We start from the raw sequence: 26,083 nt of genomic DNA on the forward strand, positions 1-26,083 counted from the left end.
TTAAAAAACATAGCATGTGGAGGATCCGATACATACTTGATGATATTTTTGAATAGTCTTAAAGCAAGTATCTTTTGTTTCTAGCTTATTATGTTTTCAATCACATAGATTATAGATAATTATCGACCTTTTGAAATAACTTCCTTTCATATAAGTCTATATCGTCCGATTCAAAGATATTTAATCAACATTTAGTGATAGATTATCAAAAAACTATGTTAGCTACATAAATGCTATTTAACGACATATTAACATCAGTTTCATAGCAATTTTTTATTTTTTTTTGTAATGATAACCAGCTTGAGATTCATGTATCCCCAATATTAGAAAAACAAAAATGCACATTTAATATAATGATACATATATAAATCATAATAAGGAAAAAAGTTGTAGGAATGGGTTTTATTATACATATAGATGTAGCAGGCCATCCAATGCCCGAGTTCAACAAAAACAACTACGCCTCAATTCCCAACAAATTGAGATTGGCGATATGAATCCTCACTAGGACCTCAACAATTTACAACATACTATCTGTCCTAGCAGGCAGTCGGCGGAAGAAGTTGGCAGGCACAGAAGGCAACCTATGGCGAAATCTTGGATGTCTCATCATGAAAATGCCTATCAGGGCAGCAATTACCTGAAATGGTGTCACATACATGGCCAGAGCAGCAACAAGGCAAAATGTGACAAAAAGGGCTGTGGCACGGGGATCACGCCAGCTCAGCAGTGACTGGAGGCGCTCGCCTTGTGTTGCAACGTCACCAACAACAGTTTGAATCCGTCCAGCCACGCTCCTTAGACGATCATACCTCATTCTCACCAATTCAGGGCTACGACTAGTTGGGAACGTGTCAAACTCTTCATCAAGCTCGTCAGGGTGCACTGACTCAGCTTGTGATAACTTTGTGTTCATGTGAGGAGGGTACCTAGGCCGGTAACGGTAATTCCACACTCCTATTAGAAACATGTAAAGGAAAACAGTTGGTAAAATAAGCTCAGGAAATGACACGAGCATAAGGAAGAGAACGTGCACAAGGACTGTTGTGATCGGGTTCTTCCACATGCAGATATCTCCGAACCATTTGCCTGCTGCGAATAATCCCGTGAAAATAGACATCAGGCGGAAAAAATTTGCCTTGCTACGTCTCATGCTCCATAGGTGTGAGTCTACATCAGACATGTACTCAACCACCTCCTTCCTCAACGGGGGTTCTGCTCGTCCCAGCCGCATTGCCACTATGTTGACCGCTTGGTGTCTTAGCATGTCAAGTTGCATCACAGTGAAAGGCCTTACATAATGCATTTTTGGCAAAAGAGGACACGAGTATTTGTACAGCATGTTAGCAAATGATGTGCACGTAAAACGTATAGCCAAATGCAGCTCTCCCATCTTCTTAACACCAGTAGGATGAAGGACCAGCAACGGATATGAATGTGTGTAAACTCTGCCTGTTTCAAGTGTTGAGATACGAATTCTTACCTTTCCGACCTTTAGGTCTTTGGTACCATTTGAACCTTTTTCTCCAAGTTGGGTGTTGTCGAACACACCAACTGTGAGAACTGTAGCTGGATCAAAAACCTCCCAAGTGTACTGCTCATTGTACTTTGGGCAGAGGTTATCAACAACTGTTCGAGTTCGAATCCATTTATGACCATACTTTGCTACACAATATGTATCTGATGTCCCCTTTCCATCTCGTGTTTTCATAGGATGAAGTCCCACAGCATTTAAGACTCCGAGTTCAAGAACCCCAATTGGTGGCCTCCACAGTTGCTTTGCAGTTGGGCGAAGATCACTACTGTAATGAGTGGATTCGTCAAGGACATGATAGCCTCCATCAAGACAGACTCGAAGGTGAAGTCTGCTCGAGAATTTCTCCTTCTTAAGTTGATCAATATCCACAATCACAGGCTTTTCCAGATTAAACCAACGAGAATGGATCATTCTATCGTCAGCACGCTTCTCTACCATGCTTAAAGGGATGATGACCCTCCCAATGATCTCGTCTTTCCCTGGAGCCACACGATCCTCTACTGTGAGGACAAGGTTGTCTTCAAATGGCTCTGCAGCAACAAACAAGAGATCTTCATTCCAAAGAGGATTGAACGTTCGAGCCTGAACTGGCTTAGTTTTCAAAACTTGGTTTCCTATTTGTGCTTTCACATAAGTGTCGGGGAAACGAGTTTTGTCCGTTGGCACCAAGTCTTGTGCCTCGACAACATTAACACGGACATACCATAACCGGGGTGCATGATAGACTTTTGAACGTATAAGAGTGGATGCAACTGTGTCAACGGATAGAGCTGCATCAGAATGCCATGCATCAGGATACGCTTCGTCTGCTTGGGTACCGATCCAGACAGCAAGCATGAGCTCCCCCTTTATCTTCTCTCCTTTCTTATCTGCAAGCCTGTACCACTCTGGAGCTAGAGGACTATCTGGTGGCACACGCATGGGGACTTCATTGAGGTCAAATCTGCACAGGCCTACGAAATCATCTTTGACAAGGTCCTTGTCTTTGACAACAACTTCAAGCACGGATGCCTGCATCCTCTCCCGAGAAAAGGCGAATACTACATTCCACATAGGATTTTGATTTTTCTCAATGTGCTTTGTAATTCCTTTGTAATTCCCAATCCTGACTTCAACGTAAGGATCCACACTCCCTGTAATATCCATCGCAGGAAGCTCACGAGCCTTAACAACTCTAACAAAAAGGAAGTGCATTTTCTCAACAAGATCATAAGTACAACCAGACATCCTGTCTGTACGAATAACACGACCACCCACAACTCTACCCCCTCCAAGGAATGGGCTTGTTTCCTTAAGTGCATAATCAACGGGTTGTGCCATTGTGGCAGAATGCATCCGAACGAGCTGTGGTGGAGGCTGTGGTTCTGGAACCTTCATTTCCTCAGGTATGTATCTTGCTCCTTGATGAGGCACAGGAACAGCAGGAGCTTGTTGTTGCTGCTGCTGTGGGTGATTTGGATTGGGAAGATGATGGAAGGTGTGTCTCACTTCAGATCTAGGAATTTTCGGAGCTGGAGTTTGAGCTGAATGGCTGTGAACCTGAGTATCATTGACTGCGGAAATAGGCGTAGAGGACTTTATGGACGGATCGTCAATAACATACACTTTAAGACCAAGCTCTCCCCTCACACGTGAGAAGATACTGCGCTTCTCAAGAGGATAATGCAAGACAACAGCATCCGAATAAGGTACAAAGGAAGTCCCATTGATAGTAATCTTTCCAAGAAAGGACCTGGACTGAGAAGCTCGAATATTGTTATAGACATAGGCGTCAAGAGTTAGCATATGGAGGTTGGAAGGGTCAGAGATGTTGAAGTAGAATGTTTCATTCCACACAGGACTCAGATCTTTTTCCTTGATGGTAGTGCGGAACCTCTGACCATCAAAGTAAAGTTCCACAAAAGAACTCGAAGAACCTTGACCATCTTTCGGCAAAAGGTTATGTGCACCAACAACTTCAACACCTAGCTTCAGATTGTTTAAGATCATATTTGAAGATTATCGTTAAGAATGTATCGAACCAACAGAAACTAAAGACAGCCAGCAGTACCTGAGAGATATAAAGCAAAAAAATAATTACTCTGTACCTCCAGAGGATGAAGCAGATAAAACATTTAAATTATAAGAGAACCATTCGGCGAGAAATGCACCACAATAGAATGAAATCAGACACGGTAATCATTCAATGTTCAAATCTAAAGACAACATTTTAGGCATCTAGATCTTAATGCACATCTTAATATTCATATTCAGGCGTCTTATTCTTAATGGAAACAAAGGAGGCTTACAATATCCAATTCATACAATCAAAAAAGAAAAAATTAGCTTATTTGACTCATTAAGCAACAAATGAGATGGAACTATAAACTGATCTTACTTAAACAGCCAATAACCATAAACATGTTTCCGAGTGAAATAACTTATGATGTAATAGGGGAGCGAATGGATTCTAAAAATCGGAAAACAATGTACTTTTCATATTTCTTATTGAGGTAATTGTTAAGTACTATCGATGTCAGCAGGAATTTAACTATGAATTTTCATAGGCAAAATTAAAAAAAAAATATGTTCTTCATTTCAAGAAAAATCTAAACGATCTGGTACAGATTACAAGAACCTTATCAGTCAACGATATCACAAGTTGATCAACTTTACGAGATAAGTTCACACAAGACGGAAAAACCAATGAAATTATGCTAGAAAATGATCTTCGAATAAAGATGGATTTCGAATGCAAAAGAAGCACCACTAAACAAGAATAACCTATAGCATCGTTAGACGCAATAAACAAGCACCATTGAACCATAACACAAAAAAGAGACAAGAACAACTACAGCTACTCCTCGGTCCCATACAAGTTGAGATCGGCTATATGAATCCATACTATTCCATTTAAGCTCAACTCATTTCACCATCATAAACTAAATAAAACCATAAAAAAGAGAGAAAATTCAAAAAGAAGCTTCAAATATAACCTAGTTCAGGAAAACAACCATATTTTCAACATCCGCATTTCCATCCTGTAATAAAATCACAAAAATGGTAAAAACATAATGTTGAAACTTACCAAAAGCAGAAGAATTTGCACTTCTCTAACTCAAAGACAGATCTGCAAAATGTAAAGTTTAGTTAGTACTTAACAGTCTTCGAATAACTTCAAACAATCAGATCATTGTGGAAATCATTAACAAATCTAAGTCAAAGATACTTCCAACGAGTAACATTAACAGTCGCTCATACAACCGCTTAAACTAAAAATAGCCGACTAATGTATAATATGTGTACAACAATATTTAATTTATGTTTACCGGCTAAAAAGAATAAATAGTAAATCTAACCGACTATTTGTGCAAAACTCTCTAAAATAAAAGACGTTTGAATTCCCAACATGGTGAAAATAATCATGCAGACTCTATCTGAAAAGAACATTTTCAAACCTACATGCTACCACAGGAAAATCAACAATAACAACAACATATCCAATGTGATCCTATAACAGGTGGTTTGGGGAGGTTAGAGTAGAGTGTATGCAGACCTTACCCCTACCTTACGGAGAAAAAAAGACTTTTTTTCCGAAAGACGCTCAGCCACAGAAAAATAAACTCAAGTATCAATAAGGCCTACCAAAAAAAAAACAAGTATGGTCCCTTTACTCAAAAACTCACTTAACAAAACCAGCAACTAGACAAGAATCTAATCACTCATCAAACAATCCACAGAATCATTCTATTTGCATACTCTCACCTTCTTTTTTAATGACACTTTTCATCTAAAAAACTAAAGATATATGATAATTAATTATAAAACTGAAAAGATGTAGTGTGAAACTAAATTGAGATTAATAAAATAAAAAAGGTCAACTATCTTTGAATACCATGTGCTAGTCAGCCAAGTGTGGAGATCTACAAACATTATAATATAAAACTAAAGAAAAAAAATAGAAAATTTCATAAAGCATGCTTGAAGTTAAAGTTCCTTAAAAATAGCTAAAGACACATGGACTTGTCATATTCAACTAAAAATCTAACCATAAGCCACTAAAATACATAAAGTTCATTGATCTTGACAAAAAAGTGGAAAAGGGAAAAAGTGGTAATTATCCATGTAACTAAATTACAAAAAGAAAGGCCATAACACTTTGATGCAAACAAAAAGACTCCAACTTTAGGATCAATTCAAAGGGATGAAACAAAATGCTACAATAATTACATTTCAAGATTTCAACTTTTGGTCAAAAACAGAAGATCTTTGATATTTTATTAGTCAAAAGTAATACATAAATACAAATAACCAAAAAAAAATAATAAGTAAACTTGAGGGAAATGAGTACTAATGAAGGGAAATTAAAGAATTCATGTATTTAAATTAGCATAAATTTTCTTTTTTTTTTTGGCAACACAAATCATGAAAACAAAAGGCAAATTTTGAATTTTTGAGCTAGTGTTTGACTATAGATTTTTCAAGTAGTTTTTGAAAATTTATCTTCAAAATATGTGTTTGACCATGATATTTGATCATATTCTGAAAATGTGACATTTGAACTCAACTTCACATAAACTGGCTAAAACTAGTCTTTGGGACAAATTTTAAAAAATCAAGTAAAATGTAGGTCAGACACAACTCAAACTCAATTTTTCAAGTTTCAACAACCAGGAGCTAAGAAAAGCACCAAACTTGAAGAAGGATGAATAATAAAGTTTTTTTCTTTTTTTGCATCACAAGTCATGAAACTCAAAAAAGCAAATTCTGGGCATCTAATTTAATGAAGAAAAAAAAATGATATATGAGCTTTTCTTGAAACAAATGAAAAGGGAATTTAACTAAAACAAACATCTAATTTCTTGTTCTTGAAAATCCTTGCATTTTTTTGGAGTAAGGCAAGTGAGCTTTTCTTGAAACAAATATAATTAGCATAATAAACTAAATCTTCATTTGGCATTACAACACATAAAACTCAAAAAAAAAAAAAAAATTATGGGCAACACTCTAATTTTAGTTTTTCACATGTCTAAACCACAAGATTAAAGCACATAGATACATTCTTGTTAATTTTCTTAAACTTCGTGTCAAGTCAAAACCAGATAAACAAATCGAAACAGATAAAATTCTAATTTCTTGAGCTTGTTGCTTCAAAACTCTTGCATTTTGAGGTAAACCGAGTTGAGCTTTCATCTTTGAAACAAATATTAGCATAAAATAGTAATCTTTTTATTTTTATTTTGACATCACAAGTTATGAAACACAAAAAGAACCAAATTTTAAAGCATTAAGAAGGAAAAAAGAGAAAAATAAAACATACCCTTTTCTTTACAAAGCTTAAATCTTGAGATTTCCATTACAGAGTTTCAAAAGAGAAAATCAAGAATGTATTTATGAAACTTATTTTCTTATTTTGGCATTGATGTGTGTAGTACATTATTGTTGTGTGTATATATAGATTTGTGTCCAATACAAGAATTTAATGGAAGGGTAAGGGACTCATGTGATTCAATTATTATTTTTTTAACAAAAAAAAAATTATTCATTATATCTCAATTTACGTAATATTTTTCACTTTTTGAGACACAATAAAAATTTGATCGAAAATTTATGTATGTATATACTTCGTTTATTTTGAAATGAAATTTGTTGAGAGCATACTTTAAACAATTATTTTGAACTTATATCAAACTTTAAGGGATGATTTTAGTGATTTTCTCTAAAGTGATAAAAAGATGAATTTCACATAGCGAATATTGAGATCGAATCGACACACCATCAAAAAAATATAATGCAGTTAATGGAATTGTTCCTTTTTTAATTGGAGATTTCGAATTCGAGTTTTAACTTTTTAGAATGAAAAAATCCTTGATAAGATGCACTTTCCTTAAATGAAGCTCAATGTTATGCAAATTTAATTATAATCAAATTCTAATGTTGATACTTTCTCCGTTTCATTTTATGTGAAGTAGTTTGACTCGGCATGAAGTTTAAGAAAGAAAAGAAGACTTTTAAAGTTTGTGGTCCACAATGAATTATAGAAATCTGTGTGGCTGTAAATCATTTCATTAAGGATAAAATAGACATTTTATAGTTAAATTGTTACTTAATATAAAAATGTGTCATTGAACTGATTAAAAAAAAAGTAAGTCACATAAATTGAGACCGAGGAAATATTAAACATCGAATAAAAAAAATACAATTGAAGTGACACTGTTTTCGAGGGTTAAAAGAGGTCCATAACTATTTTGTACATACAAAGTTGTCTGTTTTATTTGAACAGAAAAAAGTGCACATACAATTGATATGAAGCTGCAATATTTTTATTTTTTTAAAAGAATCAGCATGTCGAATAAAATTAGAAAGCCAATAAAATCAAGTCATATATCAAAATGAATAATAAAATTAAAGGTTAATGAAATACTCCCTCCGTCCCTATTTACTTGTCCATATTTCCTCTTTTAGATGTCCCTATTTACTTGTCCATTTTGACAAATCAAGAAAGGACAAAAAAAAATTTCCTATTATACCCTCATTTAAACTTCTTGAAAATTTAAACTTCCCCCGACATTGATTAGTTATCTTGAATAAATTTATTTTGGAATCATAATTAATAAGGGCAAAATTATAACTTCACTATGCTAATCATTGTTGTCTTAATATGTGTGTAATTTCTAAAATAGACAACTAAATAGGAACGGAGGAAGAATATGCTAAAATTTTAATAAGAAATCAGCGAGAACTCGTGAATCCAATGCCACAAATTATTTTACAAAAATATCTAAGCACTCAAATATTTTTCTATAAGTTCTAAAAATCAAGACAAAGATTCAAAATCAAATTTCAATTTCTCAAATTCAAGTGCAAATCAAAATTTATTATCTAATAATAGAGCTTACAAAATCCTTTTATTGGTAATAGGGCCACTTAAGTAATGGTCCTAATGGATATCTACGTGGTCCCAAACTTCCCATGCCTTAGTTTTGGCATTTTTTATTTTTATTTTTCGCTTGATGTCTGGCATCGATATTAAAATTTGACTAAATTTGAATTCGCATCGAGAAGTCTCACATTAAAGGGTAAAACTCTCTCTAATAAAGGTAATTTCATATTCAGGAAGAATCGACGATGAAACCTCTGATTAAGAATGAAAGAGTACATATCACTCCACCGCAATTCTTATTACTCCCTCCGTCCCATTTTATATGTCATCTTTTTACATTGCACTTGCATTAAGAAATAATATAACTCTACCCTTCTACCCTTATTTAATTTTCTTGGAACTCAAGTTTTCAATCAATGATTATGAATTAATTTATTTTGATTAATTAATTTAACCTACTTAACTTTTCTTAATTGGTCAAATGTATGTTTTCAATACCAATAACTCACAAGGGTAAAAAAGGAACAATATGTTAATTTATGTATTGATTTTATGAAATATAAATATTATGGACCAACTATTTATAAAAAGCGATGACATATAAAATGGGACGGAAGAAGTACTAAAAAGAAAAAAAATCCCCATCACCAATTATCCTTTTATGTTGGGCATTGTGATGAAATATGGAGTTTGATCATGGGAAGGATCACAAGGGGACTTGGGAATTGACAATTTAAAATGCCAATACGATCTATTAAATGTACTTTCAGATTAACATTAAAGGCCTGTCATGGTCCCACATTTACACATTTATCGGGGCATCTTACTGATTCGACTAATCTAAATTCAGGTCAATAAAATTTATAATGAGGTTATTTAGTTCATAATAGGATTATCCTATGATCATCACTCCAAAATTATAATAGGATTATAATCTCATATTCTACATAAAATGGATCGATCTTAGCTAATATAAATAAGACGAAACGACCTGGAAGACCCTTGTATTTGATTCTGTTTGTCAGTTGAACCCTTATACTCACGACTTTGTTAACTGAACCCTTAAAATTACTAAACACAATATTTTAAACATATTTGACAATTGACCGAACTTATGTGACACTAATATTGCTGAGATGGAAAAATACTTGACTGCACGCGCCTTAAAGCGAGTAAATATATATTTTTTATATTAAAAAACATTAAAAAAATAATTTAAATTAAAAAAAAAAAGAAAAAAATCAACCCATCAGCCCCCTGTCCCACCCCACTCCCTCACCTGCAACTTTCTTCTTCCTTCAGCGCCCACGCTCTCCCCCCACCCTGTCCTTCTTCCTTGAAACCACCCACCACCCCACCCTATCCCACCCCTTTCTTCTTCTTCTTAAGACCCGCCCCCACCCTCACCCCACCTAACCAAATCTCTTATCTCAACCATTTTAGTTTCTTTAATTTTAAAGTTTAAATTTCTTCTCTATGAATTTTGGTCGATTTACACACTTCTAAAATCTGAGTTTTCGAATCTTGTTTGTGAAAGATTGAAGTTTATATAATTTTGAAATTTTGAAGAGTAATGATGTATACTGTAAAGTTGAAAACTTCGTGAAGAAGCTTGAAGAATAATAAATGGGTTTTGTGAATTTATGAAATTAATTCAACATTATGATGGAAAATTATTAGGTTTGTGTTTCATGTCAAATAGGAAGAATTAGACCAATTTGACATGAATTTAGTGCTCAATTATGAGCAAATATGAAAAACATGATACTGAAAATTTTAATGTGCAAATTTATTTATTTATTTTTAGTTTTTAATTTCTTATGTGGCATTAAAAATGACATGAAATTCTACAAAATGGTGTGGAATTCCATGTGTAAGCGGTTGTGCTACACTCACACACATAGAATAAGAAAGGGGTTTAAAGTAATGAATTTTAGTGAGTTTAAGGGTTCAATTGACAAAGTCGTGAGTATAAGGGTCCAACTGATAAACGGAACCAAGTATAAGGGTCTCCCCGGGTCATTCCGCCTATAAATAACGAAGCATAAAATAAATACAATTCCAATTTTGTTTATCGAGATTAGTATCCATGTTGTGGTAACAAAATGAGATTTAGGTAAACGCGTTGTTTAATAAAATTGTATTCATTTCAAAATTTGAATTCGAGATTTCAAATGAAGGATGAAGGAATCATATACATCTCATCACAATGCATAATACGAACTAGTCATGATAACGAAACAACCACTAGATGAAGCGTTTCTTATCTGGATTGTCTTCATTCTTAGTTTTGAATACGAGATATCAAATGAAGAATGGAGGAATCTTTCACATCTCATTATAACACATAATACGATTTAGTCCCTGTAACAAAACAACCTCTAGATGAAACATTGTTTATCAAAATTGTATTCATTCTTAAATTTGAGAGTGAAATTTCAAATGAAGGACGAAAAAATCTTATACATTTTATCACAATACATAAGATTCATTCAAGAAAAATATTCCTCACCAAAAATTTATTAATTTCTAAAGCTCAATATCAAAATTTCTTATCATGGACAAAAAAAATCATATATATCCCACCACAAACTTTAACAATATTATTAAAAACTGGCTCCTCAAGTCCTCTTCTCACTGATTTAAATTAAAATTGTCCAACTACCAAATACATTCATACAAAATTAATTAATGTGTGAATAGTAATAATGTGTCAAATATATAAGGACACCATATTGATTTCATGATACTTTTTTTTTAATTGCTATTCTAGTTGTTTTTATGTATATAATTTTCACAGTTAAAAACATGATGAATTGAAGTAATTTTCTTGTATACTCTAAAAATGTGAATTTTAGTTCAAAAATGAAAACAAATCAGCGTTTGAATTAACTGAAAAATAGATATATTGACCATAGAGTATAATTTTAATTTAGTGGCTTTACTGTTGTATTTTCATTTAATGTATTGAAAAATAGCATATTTTATCCGTTTTTTTTAATATGACTTTTTCATTTTTTTTTTAAATATCCTATTGATGGTCTATCGAAAATAACATCTCTATCTCGCAAGATAGCGGTTAAAATACATTTTATCTTTTTCATACCTCACCTATGAAATTACATTGATATATATATAACATTATGAAATGTAAAGCTTGCATTTGATGTACTTTTGATATACTTTCATAATTTATGTTACTTTTAGCATATAGTTCAACAATATTATAATTTACTTTAATGATTAATTAAGTAAATCATCTATGTTGAGAGGAAAAAAAGAAAAGAATTCGGTTAAATTATATATTTATGCCTCCTACATTAAACAAGTAGCACCAGTGGTCTAGTGGTAGAATAGTACCCTGCCACGGTACAGACCCGGGTTCGATTCCCGGCTGGTGCATTTAGAGCTGTGATGAACTATTGCACAAATTGTGAAGATGGGTCTTCATAGTCATCTGATTTAAATGATGAATTGTAGTGTATCTGAGCTCTTTTTTTTTTGTTTCGTACGTGAAAAGATTTCTCTGAGGGTTATGTTATGTTCATCATGACTTTTTCCATCATTATACGAAAAAAATTTATGTTCAAAAGAAATACATTTTTGAAGGATTCGACATGAATGTGACAACATTTTTTGAAAGTCAAAGTGATATAGCTAATTAACATTGTAGATTTACTTGATTTTTTTTATACTTTCTCTTTTATTAGGAGGAAACTAATAAACGTAATTACAATTTAATAAGTTTTTCTATCTACATACCTAGAATTGATTAGAAAAAGGTGTGAATTAGAAGATAAACCAAGACAGTTCGATGCATTAAAGCTTATGCTATATGCAGTGTTTGAGGAAGGGTCCGACCACAAGGTGACCTCCTCCGAGGCTCCCCTTCTTGAATTAGAAGATAAATAAAATAATATTCAATCTTGCATCAAGTTTATAGGAAGAAAAAGTAATTTGTGCCTGTAATAAAAGAGCGTAATATTTTTAAGACTACAAATATTGTATATTAGAAAAATGCACATGCCCTCATATGTTTTTTTTTTTTTTTTTTTTTCACATGATATATTTTTATTAGAGCTAGAATATGACACATTTATGTTAATGGTGGAAAATTTTATCCATCGGTCTCACCACCATTATCAAAGAAGAATTATACTAGTCTACTTTAAGTAGCCAAGCAATTTTCTACCACAATTATTTTTGATATATTTAAATGCTTTTTATTGCTTGACATTATGTAATTTTTAAATATATAAATTTTATTATAAATAAATAAAAGGTTAATATCTCAATCCTAAATCATATTTATTTTTAATCAAAAGACTCGATAACGTCATATTAAATACAATAGTATAAGATTTTATCTGTATCTTTTATTCCGAGCACAAAACGACCCCGTATGTGACTATTGATTATACTGTTGGGGAACTTCAATTCCTCTCTGCTCAGTGACGGTTAGTTCTTGCCACTCATAAAGGTTAATACTGATTCTTGATTTTAGTAGTATATTTCTTAATTTGCNTCTCACCACCATTATCAAAGAAGAATTATACTGGTCTACTTTAAGTAGCCAAGCAATTTTCTACCACAATTATTTTTGATATATTTAAATGCTTTTTATTGCTTGACATTATGTAATTTTTAAATATATAAATTTTATTATTTCTATTATATAGAAACGTGAAGACGACCGGACGACCAATGGCAAATTAGCAATTATGTTATTATGCAAGGGTAAAATGGTAATTATGTATGATTGATATTTTAACAAAGTAAGTTCCTTTTCCTTTCCCTTCCAGATCGTTCCAGATCTCTCTCCAATACTTCCAGATTATGATTAACAATTGCTATTTGCTTAGGAGAGAGATCTAAGAGCCAAAAAAGAACAATGAAAAAACTTCCTTGCATCTCTTCATCATATCTCTTCTTCCCAACTTCTCCTAAAGCTTGGGTTACGAGCTAAATTAACTATACAGTTCGAGATTTGAGGAAGATGACCTAAAAACTTCCTCTCTTTTTCAAATTAGAAACATTGGCTGTTGCTAAAACAGAATAGCCTTCAGTTTGGGGAATCTCAGTAGCTCCCATCCAAGGTTCAATTCTCTTGCATTTTAGCACACTCTCTTTAATCTCCTCTCTTTCATCACAATCTTTTTGTTAAAAATCCTCTCTTTCCGCTCAGCAAATCGAAGGTATGGTATGTTTTTCTTTCAAATTTCTATATGTTATTTTTCCGCTTATAAACACATCTATAGTTGGGGATTTGCTCTTTTACTCCATTTTTTAAAAAAAGAAAAAAAGATTTGAAAAATTCATTCTCAATTCTCACTGTATTGTTAATGAAAATAGATAAGAATTATCCAATTTTCTTTGTATCTAAATTTTTATTTTTAATTTTCCCGGATTTCTGTTTTGTTTTTTTTCTTTTGGTTATTTTATTTATTTTATTTTATTTTTTAAATAAAAATTTCAATTACTTTGTAGTTTGATGAATGAAAAATCTTACCCAATTTTCTTTTTATCTAGATTTTTAATTTTAATTTTCCCGGATTTATGTTTTTTTTAAATATATATATATATATTTTTTTAATAAAAATATCAATTACTTTGTAGTTATTTTGATGAACGATAAATTGCTGAGCAAGTCGCACATATAATCAACTGCAAAGGGTTTCAAGTAAGAAGGTGGATATTTTTTTTTCTTTTTCGATTGTTGCTATCAATACAATATATGTGCTTCCTGATTCTCGGTTATGAGAAATTTAAGATCTTCAGGTTATATTTCGAGATATTGTTATAACTAGCGATTTTTCAGCATATACTATGGGTTTTGATTTGTTGTTTTTTTAAAGGAGTCTTGTGATGCTCCATTTAAGAACAATAATTATGCAGAGCAATATCTAATTCTGCTAAAAGGATGAACAGTACATTGAGGGCAATTTTGGTATTTCATATCTATTTTATATTAAAAATTCCATCAACTTTGTGGTATATTTCCTCCACAAATCACCTGATTTTTCTAGAAACCACAACTTACGTGATTTTTCTAGAATTACTCTAGGTGTTTGACACAAATAAATAGGCACCAACCGAGTACACTTCTCATTCCTCTGTTCTCTTGTATCGGTAAGCCCCTCTCCCTTTCTCTTCTCTCACTCTTTATTTCTTCTTCAATTTTGGAAAATAATGATTTGTGTGATTGTAATCTATGTTATTTGATCTTGGCTGCCTTGCGAATGATTTCTGGCAAAAAGCATATGCCAAAAAAAAAAACAATAATTTACATATGGCTTCATGTTCTTTCAAATAAATAATAACAATCAATGGTTGCCTCTGCCGTCTTAATTTGGGAAGATAATTTTCAATTGTGGTGTGTACTGTACTATTTTAAAAGTGTAGACAAAGAGTTCATTTCCTAAGTACGAAAATTTGGCTTAGTTCCCAGGGAAGGTAAGTTACTTGTAAATGTAATCTCATACTTGCATATAATTTTAAGTGGACTGCGAGCATTTGAAGATTTACATTGCAATTCTTTTTTAAAAATCATAGTTATTGAAGAGGAGGGTCGGAGGTGTGGAGTTGGGGATTGAAGATTTACATTGCAATTCTTTTTTAAATTATAGTTGTAGAAGAGGAGGGCTGGGGTGAGGAGTTGGGGAAAAATCTAGCAAAATTCTATAGAGAATTGACATCAGTTCTATTTGCTTGCTTATATAGTTGTACAAAAAAGACATGATGTTAATATAAGATGGCTCTGTCGTTTGTTCACTCTTCTCAAATTCTAGAAGCAACAGTTAGGTTATTCTATCAACAGTGAAACAAGTACGTATTTTCTCTAACTTTTTCGGAGTCTCTTCAGACTATCTCATTGCATGGTTGTTGCCAGGTCTTTGCTCGACATTTTTAGTCTATCGATGGAAGTAACTGCTGAAACTTTGATTTGAAAATACATCGAAAAAATAAAAATAGAAGGGTTAGTTGCCGACGGACAGTTGCTTCATTTTTTATTGCAAGTCAATTTAGTTCTCCTTTTCAGTTTCATTTTTCTCTTAGCTATTTCTTTATTTCTCTAAACCAGTGGCACTATTCTATATTTTTATCTCTTCAATTGTGTTGCGTTTCTAGATTACAATTTTTAAATAAATAGTTTTAAAAAAAATTTCATATCCAAAACTCAAAATTAAGATATTTAATTAAGGAAGGAGAAACACCATTCAATGCACTATATTCTTTGATGGTTATTTTTTGATATTTTTTAATACTAAATTTTTTATCAGGATCAATATTAATTAATGTTGATCAGAATGCTATAGAAATACCTTTTAATATTTGTCAAATAACGATTAATAATTGATTATATTGGGCCCGTATCACGGGCCTTAAGAATCTAGTAAATAAATAAAAGGTTAATATCTCAATCCTAAATCATATTTATTCTTAATCAAAAGACTCGATAACGTCATATTAAATACAATAGTATAAGATTTTATCTGTATCTTTTATTCCGAGCACAAAACGACCCCGTATGTGACTATTGATTATACTGTTGGGGAACTTCAATTCCTCTCTGCTCAGTGACGGTTAGTTCTTGCCACTCATAAAGGTTAATACTGATTCTTGATTTTAGTAGTATATTTCTTAATTTGCTGTAATGGGTGTAGAAGTTATCTGAAATTGAGTTTGTTTTTTTCATGGATCCAAATGTTTTCTTGAGCTGATTCAACAAGTTCTTGATTTTTTAAATAAAAATGGAGAAATGGGAGAGGGGAAGACAGGGAATTGAATTCTTATTAACAAGGTGAAAGTTCGGGTAGCTAACCTAGTGAGTTACTAAGATTCTCCTGTTTCTTGGTTGTTTATGTATGAAAAAAGTTACCTTTTTTATTTATATTTCCTTGATAAAGATGATAGTAGTGTATTTACATATGCTTGTTTTGGTTAAGTGTTCTGTTAACAGAGGCGGAGCTAGGATTTGAAAGTTATGAGTTCTGGATTCTAAGATTTTACTGTCTCAAGGGTTAGTCATTGGATTGTGAATTTATTTGGTGATTTTTTAAATGCATATATACATTATTTGAACCAAAGATATATGCTACCTCTATCCATGTGTCTGTGTATCTGCATCTTGTTTGTTGGTGATGGGGGAAGTTGGTTATCTCATTGAGGGGTTGAATTTTAAGGTAGCGGATGTAGAATAATGTTGTGAGTATGTGACCACTGACTTATAAGTTATGTTGCTCGGACTCTGTTCAAGGTGTATGTTGGGTCCTTCAAAAATAGTGCATTTTTGAAGGATTTGACAGGGGTGTATTTACATATGGTTATTTGGTTGATTGGTCTGTGTATCTGGATCCAGAGGCGGAGCAAAGAAAGGTAAAAGGGTTCAATTGAATCTGTTTGCTGAAAGTATGTTTTATTAAATCCCTCGACACAGAGGCGGATCCAAATTTTGAACTTTATCAAAACTTTTGTTGCATCCCATTCAAATCCATTATCTGTTCTTATTTAGTGAATCTTTTAATATATACTAGGTCTGAGCTAAAGTTACCGGTGTAGATGAACTCGTAAATTGTGAACTACATCCACTTCTGCCTCGCGTAAGGAAAGATTCTAGTGTAGTGGTAAAGGGGGTTAAAAAATTGTTTTAGGTCATAGGTTCAAATCCTTAGTGTAAACTCTAGTATTTATAGCAGATACCAACTAGTTGAGGGTTGAGACGTAGTTGATTGATTGATTAACATAACTAGTTCGAGCCAAAGACAGTTCGTTTAGATTGTGGGGGATGAGGGTAAAAGACTGATAAATCTGAGTTCAGTACATTGAGGTCCTTTGGGACACAGAATGCCCTTTGTTTATAGGCAAATATGGGTATCACGTTTGATTCCCCCTTGCCGAGTTCACAAAATTTGTCATGTTATATGATATTATTGTTTTTATTGGAAGTGTATTATTCTTGTGTTCTCTTCTCAGAGTCAACTGATTATATATTTCTCGTCTTAGTTCTTCATAGGATAGATTTGAGAGATTGCACCTTGTTAGGTAATTTTGTTCTTCCCTGGATTGACATGAGAAGTTCCACATGTTTTCAGCTTCAGGAGTATTGACTTCTGTAGTAATTATTGATGGAACCAAACTGCCCAACATCTAGCAACGATTATGCTGCTGACATCTCTTCCATCAGGCAAGCTCAAGTACGCATTGAGCCCTTTGCGCACAGAACTCCTGTCCTCACCTCAGAAACTTTAGACTCTATTGCTGGAAGAAAGTTGTACTTTAAATGTGAATGCTTTCAGAAGGGGTGAGAAGCTCTTTAACATAGTGGAAGGATTTCTTTCAAAGTAGTCCTGTATAAGTGTGTTGTAGTGAACTAGAGTTTCTGCCTAAAGGTTCTAATTAAGGGCCAGTGTTTGTGCAATTTATCAGGGGAGCTTTTAAATTCCGAGGGGCATGCAATGCTATTTATTCACTTGATGATGATCATGCTGCTAAAGGAGTTGTAACTCATAGCAGGTTCGTTCAGATCTTTCTGGTTTCTGTGGTTTACTATCTATATTTATTTTTCTGGATTACCTCCTGATCTACTTCCTCTTAAATTTAGTGGAAATCATGCTGCAGCTCTTGCTTTGGCTGCAAAGCTACGGGGCATCCCTGCTTATATAGTTATACCAAAAAATGCTCCAAAATGCAAAGTCGAGAATGTCAAACGTTACAGTGGTCAGGTTATCTGGAGTGAGCCATCGATGCAGTCCCGAGAGGATACTGCAAACAAGGTGTTGCAAGATACTGGTGCTGTTCTTATTCATCCCTATAATGATGGTCGCATTATAAGGTAACATTGGTTTTCTTTGTTATTTTTTAATAGATGATACTTGGTACTTCCCCCTTCTCCTCTACAAAATAGATTGAGAGGGGCCTGAAAGCTCCCAAAGAAGCCTTAAGAGTATTTGTGTGCTCGTGTTTTGTTAAAATTCTATCTCCTGCCCAAGACAAACTGAGCCCTACATCTCACTTTATGTGTTAATGATCCTTCTGTATGATGATTTCATCTTTCTCAACATTTGCAGCAGTTTCATTATGAACTATTCCAAGTCAACCTTGAACTTCTAATTGAACTGTATGGAATGGTAGTTTTTGATATTCCAAAATATACTTTTTCCAAAAAATTGAACCTTTTTGCTAGGAATCTAGACAGTATGATCTGTGCTGATGAATATTTCTCCATTTAATATGTTTTTTTGTGGTCTTTACAGTGGGCAGGGTACAATATCACTGGAGCTTCTGGAACAGGCTTCCGAAATTGACACCTTAATAGTCCCAATTAGCGGTAAATCAACTTTTTAATGACTTTGATATATCATTTTCTTCAAATTTTAATTTGTAGACCAGCCTCAATTACTGGTATCGAATGAAGGTGGTGGTTTGATATCGGGAGTTGCGTTGGCTGCCAAAGCCATTAATCCTGCCATTCGCATTTTTGCTGCCGAACCAATGGGAGCGGATGATGCTTTCCAGTCGAAGATCAATGGCAGGATCACTAAGTTATCTGAGGTCAACACTATTGCTGATGGGCTTCGAGCCTTTCTTGGAGACCTCACATGGTAAGGTCTTAGATCTCCTTCTACTCTAAATTACTGTGCCTATTTGGAGCTTTTCGCAATCAAAATCAAAGGTTTGTTGGCGGCAAGATCTGCATGACTCAATGTTTTGGAGATCGTGCTAATTTTTTTTAACTATGTTGCTTGGATTCTTCAAAAATACTGTCGAGTATGCATTTTTGAGGATCTGACCCAAGTGATGCAACATCTTTGGAGGGTCCAGGCAACAGAATTTTTTGGTTCTCACTTTGAGTGTATTTACCCCTGTACTGAAGAAGGCTCTTGGTCCCTTTTTCCCAAGCCCTTCTACCCCCTAGCTCCTTTTCTTTCACTTCTATGCCGATTTCTAACAAGCCAATTTGATAACTTTGCTTTTTCTAACACACTCTTGATAACTTTGCTTTTTCTAACATGCCAATTTGATAAATGGTATCTGGCATTTACCTTTACCATCAAACAGGCCTATCGTTCGCGATCTCGTGGATGACGTCATAGTTGTTGATGATGAAGAGATAATACAAGCTATGAGACTTTGCTATGAAATTCTAAAGATTGCAGTGGAACCAAGTGGAGCTATTGGCCTTGCAGCAGTTCTTTCCAATAGTTTTAAAACAAATCCAGCTTATAGAGAATGCAATAATATTGGCATTGTAATTTCTGGAGGCAATGTTGATCTTGGTGTGCTTTGGAATTCCGATAACAAATGAGAAACTCTGTATTCAATTTCTCCCCTCATTGGAACAAACTTCTATATGACTTATGTATTCTTGCAATTTCTTGTTCTTTGATTTATGTTTCACATTATTTGTTTTTTTTACTGTTCTTTTGTTCTGAATGCTCTGTACTGCTTTCCTTCTTAGTTGTCATTTTCTCGATACTGTCTTATTTTCTTTTTTATAACTGCTTGCTTTGATGCTCTTGAGCCGATGGTCTTTTGGAAACAACCTCGCTACCTCCACGAGGTATGGGTAAGGTCTGCATATACTCTACCGTCCTAGACCCCACTTGTGGGATTACACTTGGTATGGAAGTTCCATCGAATGTTGAGTCAATTTCTGTGATTTTAGCTACCGAGTATTGAGGTATCTTTCTGCTCAGGTACTGTAAGTTCTTTCCAGCCATTAAGGTTCATTCTTTCCCTCTTAGTTCTCTTTCTATTTTCAGTGTCTGCTATCCACTAATACTGGTTCTTGATTTTAGTATTTTTAATTTTTTTTTGCTGTAATGGGTGTAAAAACTATCTGAAGTTGAGTTTGTTTCTCATGGACCCAAATGGATTTTTGAGTTGATTCAGTAAAGTCGGGAATGCCAAATGTTTCGGTGGTCAGGTTATCCCGAGTGAGCCATTGATGCAGTCCCGAGAGGATACTGCAAACAAGGTGTTGCAAGATACCGATGCTGTTCTTTTCCTTCCTTTAATGCTGGGCGCTTTATAAGGTAACACTGTTTTTCTTTATCATTTTTGAATAAATGATACTTGGTTCCACTCTGTCATTATTCCGGTTATAGTAATATATCTGATACATGTATTATTATTCATATTTTATCATACATATTGTGGCAAAATACAGTGTTTATTATCTCATACATATTGTGACAAAATATAATAATAAATGTATACAATCAAGAAGAAAAAAAATTCAATCAACCCTCTCTGGATCATATTTGGGTAATATCTAGAAATTTGTGTGTATCTGGAGAGGGATAAGTTACCTAACCAAGAGTTCTCTTACCCTACACTTGTTTCCTTGATAGCATGGGTCGAAATTTCTTTTTTCCCCTTTTCAATACATGTATCTTAAACAACCTCTTTCCTTTCTTATTATCGATACTTGCATCTGCTGCACCAACTTTTAATTTCTTTGATTTTTTTGTTGTTGTTCATCCAATGACCGCATTTTTATGGGGTCATTGCGGAACTTAGTTCTTCTCTCGGCTTCTAAAGCAGCAACAACCCCTGCATTGTTATCTTCTTGAGTGAAAATGCACAAATCAAAGTATGGACAATCTTGATAAGAATGTTGGTTAGAGGGTAATACCTCGAGTAAGCCTCTTAGGAGTAGAAGCTTCCGCCATTGATACACAGAAAAAAGCTTGAGAAGCCCCCTAAAATAATTCAAAATAACAGCTTGAAGTCTGAGAATCAGTAGAAGAAACTATTAGATACACATAACCAACATATTTATTGAGGAATTGAGGAAGAAGCAAAACCGCGAGATAGAGAATAGGAGCAAATTAAGAAAAGTGGGATTTGGTAAGAGAATTAACTGATAGACATACAGTGTATTAAGCCTTCAAAAGGGGAAAGGAAACAAACTAGTGAATTTGCTATAAATGGTAACTGACGCCACATTTGGTAATATTTTAAAACTAGAACTATGCCTTTTAGATATAGTAGCTATATTTGCTTCGTTAGGTAACTAATTTATGAGTGAAGAAGTGGGCTGGACCATTAATCCTTAAAAAGGGGAAAGGAAACAAACTAGTGAATTTGCTATAAAATGGTAACTAACACCACATTTGGTAATATTTTAAAACTAGAACTATGCCTTTTAGATATAGTAGCTATATTTGCTTAGTTAGGTAGCTAATTTATGAGTGAAGAAGTGGGCTGGACCATTAATCCTTAAAAAGGAGAAAGGACACAAGCTAGTGAATTTGCTATAAAATGGTAACTGACGCCACAATTGGTTATATTTTAAAACTATAACTATGTATTTTTTATATAGTAGTTATATTTGCTTAGTTAGGTAACTAATTTATGAGTGAAGAAGGTATTGACACTCAGAAATCATCGTCACCATCTACCATTTCTTCTTCTAAAGAAACGACACAAATTGAAGAAGAAAGAAGAAAAGGAAAAGAGTTTCAGACATTTCAGACAAAGCTTTGATAAAACCCAGCTGTATGAAAAGTTTGTGATGTCGTGGCTAAATCACAACCCCTCATCAAGAATGAAGATGATGTAATTATGAACCATTAGATTAGAAGTTCTAGAAATATGCTCTCACGTGACAAGCTTGTGAGGAATAATAGTTGGTTACATATACTTGATAGCTGTTTGTTTTATTATTTTGTTGTTTTGTAGTGAATATACATGTACAAATACAAAAGTTTGGGGATGAATGAATGATTCAGAAATTTTCCACAAATCAATTTGCTCTTCTTTCAGAAGGGGGCTAGACCTATTTAGAGGGTGTTTGGATTGGCTTAAAAGTTGGTCAAACCTACTTTTAAGTCAGTTTTTGACTTCTGGAAGTGTTTGGCAAATACAAAAAATAATTTAAAATAAGTTGGGGAGTGTTTAGCAAAGTAAAAAATGACTTAAAATAAGTCAAAAACCAAAAGTAGGTCTCCCCCTACTTTTTATTTTTTGACTTAAAAGTCATTTCAATTTGACTTTTTATTTTGGACTTAAAAGCTACTTTTTTTACGTCAATCCAAACAAGCTCTTATTCTTATCAACATATAAGTATATGAGACATATTAGGGTAAGAGAGCTCTTGGTTCTTTTGAAAAGAAGCTTTTTACTCGAAGGAAGGGGCTGGAACTTTATTTGAGCCGATAGTGAAGCTCTCGTCAATTTAAGCTTCAGGTTAAAATTTACTTAGTTCATAGCTTTATTGGTTCTTTTTTTTTTTTTTGTTGATAAGTATACGCTAGAACTTGTTAACGATATAATGTAGAGTCCATGTAGCAGATGTGATAAGAGAATCAACACATCTGTGATGATGGTCACATCCATTTTCCATGTAACTGCTTTCTTGGTTCTTTTGAAAATGTTGTGTAGTAAGAAATGATGACGATTTGATGATTCTATAATGATTCCTATACTGTTAAGACGTTTTACTTTGGAACAAGAATGTCAATATATATATTGATATATTAAAATTGAATATTTTGATGGATTGTGGTAATGAGATATGCTTTCAGCTTTAGATTTATGATTTGAGGTGTAGAATATTGAGATTTGGCCTCAAGTCTGAAATTTAGGGAAATTGAGATTTGACCCATCATTTGACAGAAAGATTGAAACTTGATTATAGATTTAGATTCTGTGGCTTATGGGTAACATTCCATGATCCATCATTTCCCTTGGTTGATCCTTGAGATCAAAAGAATTTCCTTTCTCATTAAGTCTAATCTCAGGCTATTTGTCACGTTATATGATATTATTGTTTTTCTTGGAAGCTTGTTATTCTTGTGTTTGTTCTCAAAATCAACTGATTATATATTTCTCGTCTTAGATCTTCACTGGATAGACTTGAAAGATTCCACCTTGTTTGGTATTTTTGTTCATTGATCTTCCCTGGACTGACTAAAAAAATATCACATGTTTACAGCTTCACGATTGTTAACTTCCAAAGTAATCATTGATGGAACCGAATCACACAAAATCTAGTGACAGTTATGCTGCTGATATCTATTCCATCAGGGAAGCGCAAGTACGCATCAAGCCCTTTGCACAACAAACCCCTGTCCTCACCTCAGACACGTTAGATTCTATTGCTGGAAGAAAGCTGTACTTCAAATGTGAATGCTTTCAGAAGGGGTAAGAAGCTCTGTAATGTAGAATGGAAGGGATTTTCTTCAAAGTAGTTCCTATATAAATGTGTCGTAGTGAACTAAAGTTTCTGCTATTTTCGCTTCTAAGTCTTCTAACTAAGGGCCATTTGTTCGTGCAATTTATTAGGGGAGCTTTTAAATTCCGAGGGGCATGCAATGCTATATTTTCACTTGATGATGATCAGGCTACTAAAGGAGTTGTAACACATAGCAGGTTCGTTCAGAGTTTTCTGGTTTACTGGTAAAACTATCTTTATTTATTTTTTTGGATTATCCCCTAATCTACTTCCTGTCGAATTTAGTGGAAATCATGCTGCAGCTCTTTCTTTGGCTGCAAAACTACGGGGCATCCCTGCATATATAGTTATACCAAAAGATGCTCCAAAATGCAAAGTCGCAAATGTCAAACGTTATGGTGGTCGTGTTATCTTCAGTGAGCCATCAATGCAGTCCCGGGAAGATACTGCAAACAAGGTGTTGCAAGATACCGGTGCTGTTCTTATTCCTTCCTCTAATGATGGGCGCATTATAAGGTAACACAAGTCTCTCTTTTTTCACTAGGAATCTACCCAGAATGATCTCTACTAATGAATAGTTCTCTACTAATATGTTTCTTTATGATCTTTACAGTGGGCAGGGTACAATATCTCTGGAGTTTCTGGAACAAGCTTCAGATATTGACACTTTAATAGTCCCAATCAGCGGTAAATTCAACAATTTTAAGACTTTGATATATTGTTTTTCTTGAAATTTTAATTTGTAAATCAGCCTCATTTTCTGATTCGGAATGAAGGAGGTGGTATGATAGCGGGAGTTGCATTGGCTGCCAAGGCTATCAATCCTGCCATTCGCATATTTGCTGCCGAGCCAATGGGAGCAAATGATGCTTTCCAATCGAAGAGTAATGGCAGGATTACTAAGTTATCTGAAGTCAACACTATTGCTGATGGTCTTCGAGCTTTTCTTGGAGATCTCACGTGGTAAAGTCGAGCTCCTTCTACTATAAACTACTGTCTGCCTATTTTAAACCTTTTTCATAGTCAAAATCAAACCTTTGTTGGACTTCTGGCATTTACCTTTACCATCAAACAGGCCTATTGTCCGCGATCTCGTGGATGACGTTATAGTTGTTGATGATAAGGAGATAATACAAGCTATGAAACTTTGCTATGAAATTCTGAAGATTGCAGTGGAACCAAGTGGAGCTATAGGCCTTGCAGCTGTTCTTTCTGATGGTTTTCAAAAAAATCCAGTCTATAGTGAATGCAATCATATTGGAATTGTTCTGTCTGGAGGAAATGTTGATCTTGGTGTGCTCTGGAATTCCTTTGATAAATGAGAAACTCTATTAGTCCTGAGAGGCAGATTCAGAATTTGAACTAGTAGTTCGAGTTTGGAATTCTACCACAACTCATTTGATTTACTGGGTTCGGAATCAATTACTATTTGTTCTTTCTTTAGTTAAGTTTTTTTTTAATATATACAATGTTCGATTCAAAGTTACTAGTTTCAGATGAATTTGTAACTTTCACTTTATGTCCATCCTTGGGAACAAGTGTTATTCAATGATCCAACTTTTCTGTTATTGATCATATTTTTGAAATTTTCGTATCGCGAGGATTCATCTTTATTGTTTTCTGTGCCTGTTAACTTCTTCTGTTGGTTGCCTGCTAGGACAGATAGTATATTGTAGTAAATTGTTGGTTGAAGACGTACTATCTGGTTCGAGGTGTTAGTGAGGATTCTTATCATAGTACCCTCGTTCAAATGATGAAAGGAGCACTACTATATTGCATGGAGAAATGTTCATTGTCATATGAAGCAAGTCCATGGTATATCAATTAACAAGGAGCCGTAAATTGTTATGACTTGTAAGTTGTAATACATATTTGAAGACGATAAAATTGTTACCAAAAGAAGGGAATTAACAAAGTTTCTATTTGATACCTATAGGGAACCACAAAATGCTTAGTAAATACACACTTCTATTTATTCATTTTTGCAAAATTTGTAAATCTGTTCCATTTTTCATCCCACTTATCACACATCTAGTTAACCACTTCCCATACATATAATTGATATCAAAGTACACTCATACCTATGTTTCCCTTTTGTCAGCAGAAAAAGATAACTCTGTCTTACCTGATAATCATTATAGTATCAATCTACATACTGAAACTGGTTTATACCCAAATATATATATAAAATACTACTAACAAATATGCAACATAAACTATAAGTTAGAAACTTTGACTACTCTATTTTAATTGAAATTTAATTGATTAATAAAAAATTAGTTGTTTGTACTTTATTTTGAATATATATTTCTACACGTGTAATTTGCAGTATGATACAATTGAAACTTTTTTTTTTCTTCTAATTTTGAAGTCATAATACTCATATATATTAGTAGAAGTTGAACAAACTATGATTACCAATTTAACATACCATAAAATACTGAAATCGAACTATATCAAATTAAATTGATATGGTAATAGTATAATGTTTTAAAAATCAAAT

At 33.6% G+C, this 26,083-nt stretch overlaps 3 protein-coding genes and 2 non-coding genes across 10 annotated transcripts; 4 read left to right on the top strand and 1 right to left on the bottom strand.

Annotated features, from left to right (window-relative positions):
• Positions 1–342: 342 nt before the first annotated feature.
• LOC125841974 (FT-interacting protein 3) lies at positions 343–6,926 on the bottom strand. Its single transcript, XM_049521162.1, has 3 exons — positions 6,837–6,926; positions 4,605–4,646; positions 343–3,587 (listed from the first exon to the last, which is right to left on the bottom strand). The coding sequence occupies exon 3, from the start codon at positions 3,524–3,526 to the stop codon at positions 521–523; it is 3,006 nt and encodes a 1,001-aa protein (XP_049377119.1). The 5' UTR covers positions 3,527–3,587; positions 4,605–4,646; positions 6,837–6,926; the 3' UTR covers positions 343–520.
• Positions 6,927–11,730: 4,804 nt separating this feature from the next.
• Positions 11,731–11,801, top strand: TRNAG-GCC (transfer RNA glycine (anticodon GCC)). Its single transcript has one exon. It is a non-coding gene; the product is annotated as a tRNA-Gly (tRNA).
• A 4-nt stretch (positions 11,802–11,805) lies between these two features.
• LOC125843394 (small nucleolar RNA snoR114) lies at positions 11,806–11,892 on the top strand. Its single transcript, XR_007443992.1, has one exon. It is a non-coding gene; the product is annotated as a small nucleolar RNA snoR114 (small nucleolar RNA).
• Positions 11,893–12,781: 889 nt separating this feature from the next.
• On the top strand, positions 12,782–19,770 carry LOC125841423 (serine racemase). Of its 6 annotated transcripts, none has more exons than XM_049520552.1 (7): positions 12,782–12,879; positions 17,492–17,700; positions 17,826–17,912; positions 18,001–18,231; positions 18,653–18,726; positions 18,814–19,000; positions 19,458–19,770. In XM_049520552.1, the coding sequence occupies exons 2-7, from the start codon at positions 17,525–17,527 to the stop codon at positions 19,702–19,704; spliced, it is 1,002 nt and encodes a 333-aa protein (XP_049376509.1). In that variant the 5' UTR covers positions 12,782–12,879; positions 17,492–17,524; the 3' UTR covers positions 19,705–19,770. The 6 variants fall into 6 exon arrangements, with proteins under 6 accessions (XP_049376509.1, XP_049376511.1, XP_049376508.1 ...); XM_049520554.1 differs by having other exon boundaries at positions 12,790–12,856; XM_049520551.1 differs by lacking the exon at positions 12,782–12,879 and adding an exon at positions 15,908–16,005.
• A 204-nt stretch (positions 19,771–19,974) lies between these two features.
• Positions 19,975–25,174, top strand: LOC125841424 (serine racemase-like). The gene is made up of 8 exons (XM_049520556.1): positions 19,975–20,095; positions 20,326–20,434; positions 23,341–23,549; positions 23,691–23,777; positions 23,866–24,096; positions 24,194–24,267; positions 24,357–24,543; positions 24,656–25,174. The coding sequence occupies exons 3-8, from the start codon at positions 23,374–23,376 to the stop codon at positions 24,900–24,902; spliced, it is 1,002 nt and encodes a 333-aa protein (XP_049376513.1). The 5' UTR covers positions 19,975–20,095; positions 20,326–20,434; positions 23,341–23,373; the 3' UTR covers positions 24,903–25,174.
• Positions 25,175–26,083: the final 909 nt, after the last annotated feature.

Source organism: Solanum stenotomum, chromosome 10, assembly GCF_019186545.1.
Source record: "Solanum stenotomum isolate F172 chromosome 10, ASM1918654v1, whole genome shotgun sequence".
Classification (NCBI taxonomy): Eukaryota; Viridiplantae; Streptophyta; class Magnoliopsida; order Solanales; family Solanaceae; genus Solanum; species Solanum stenotomum.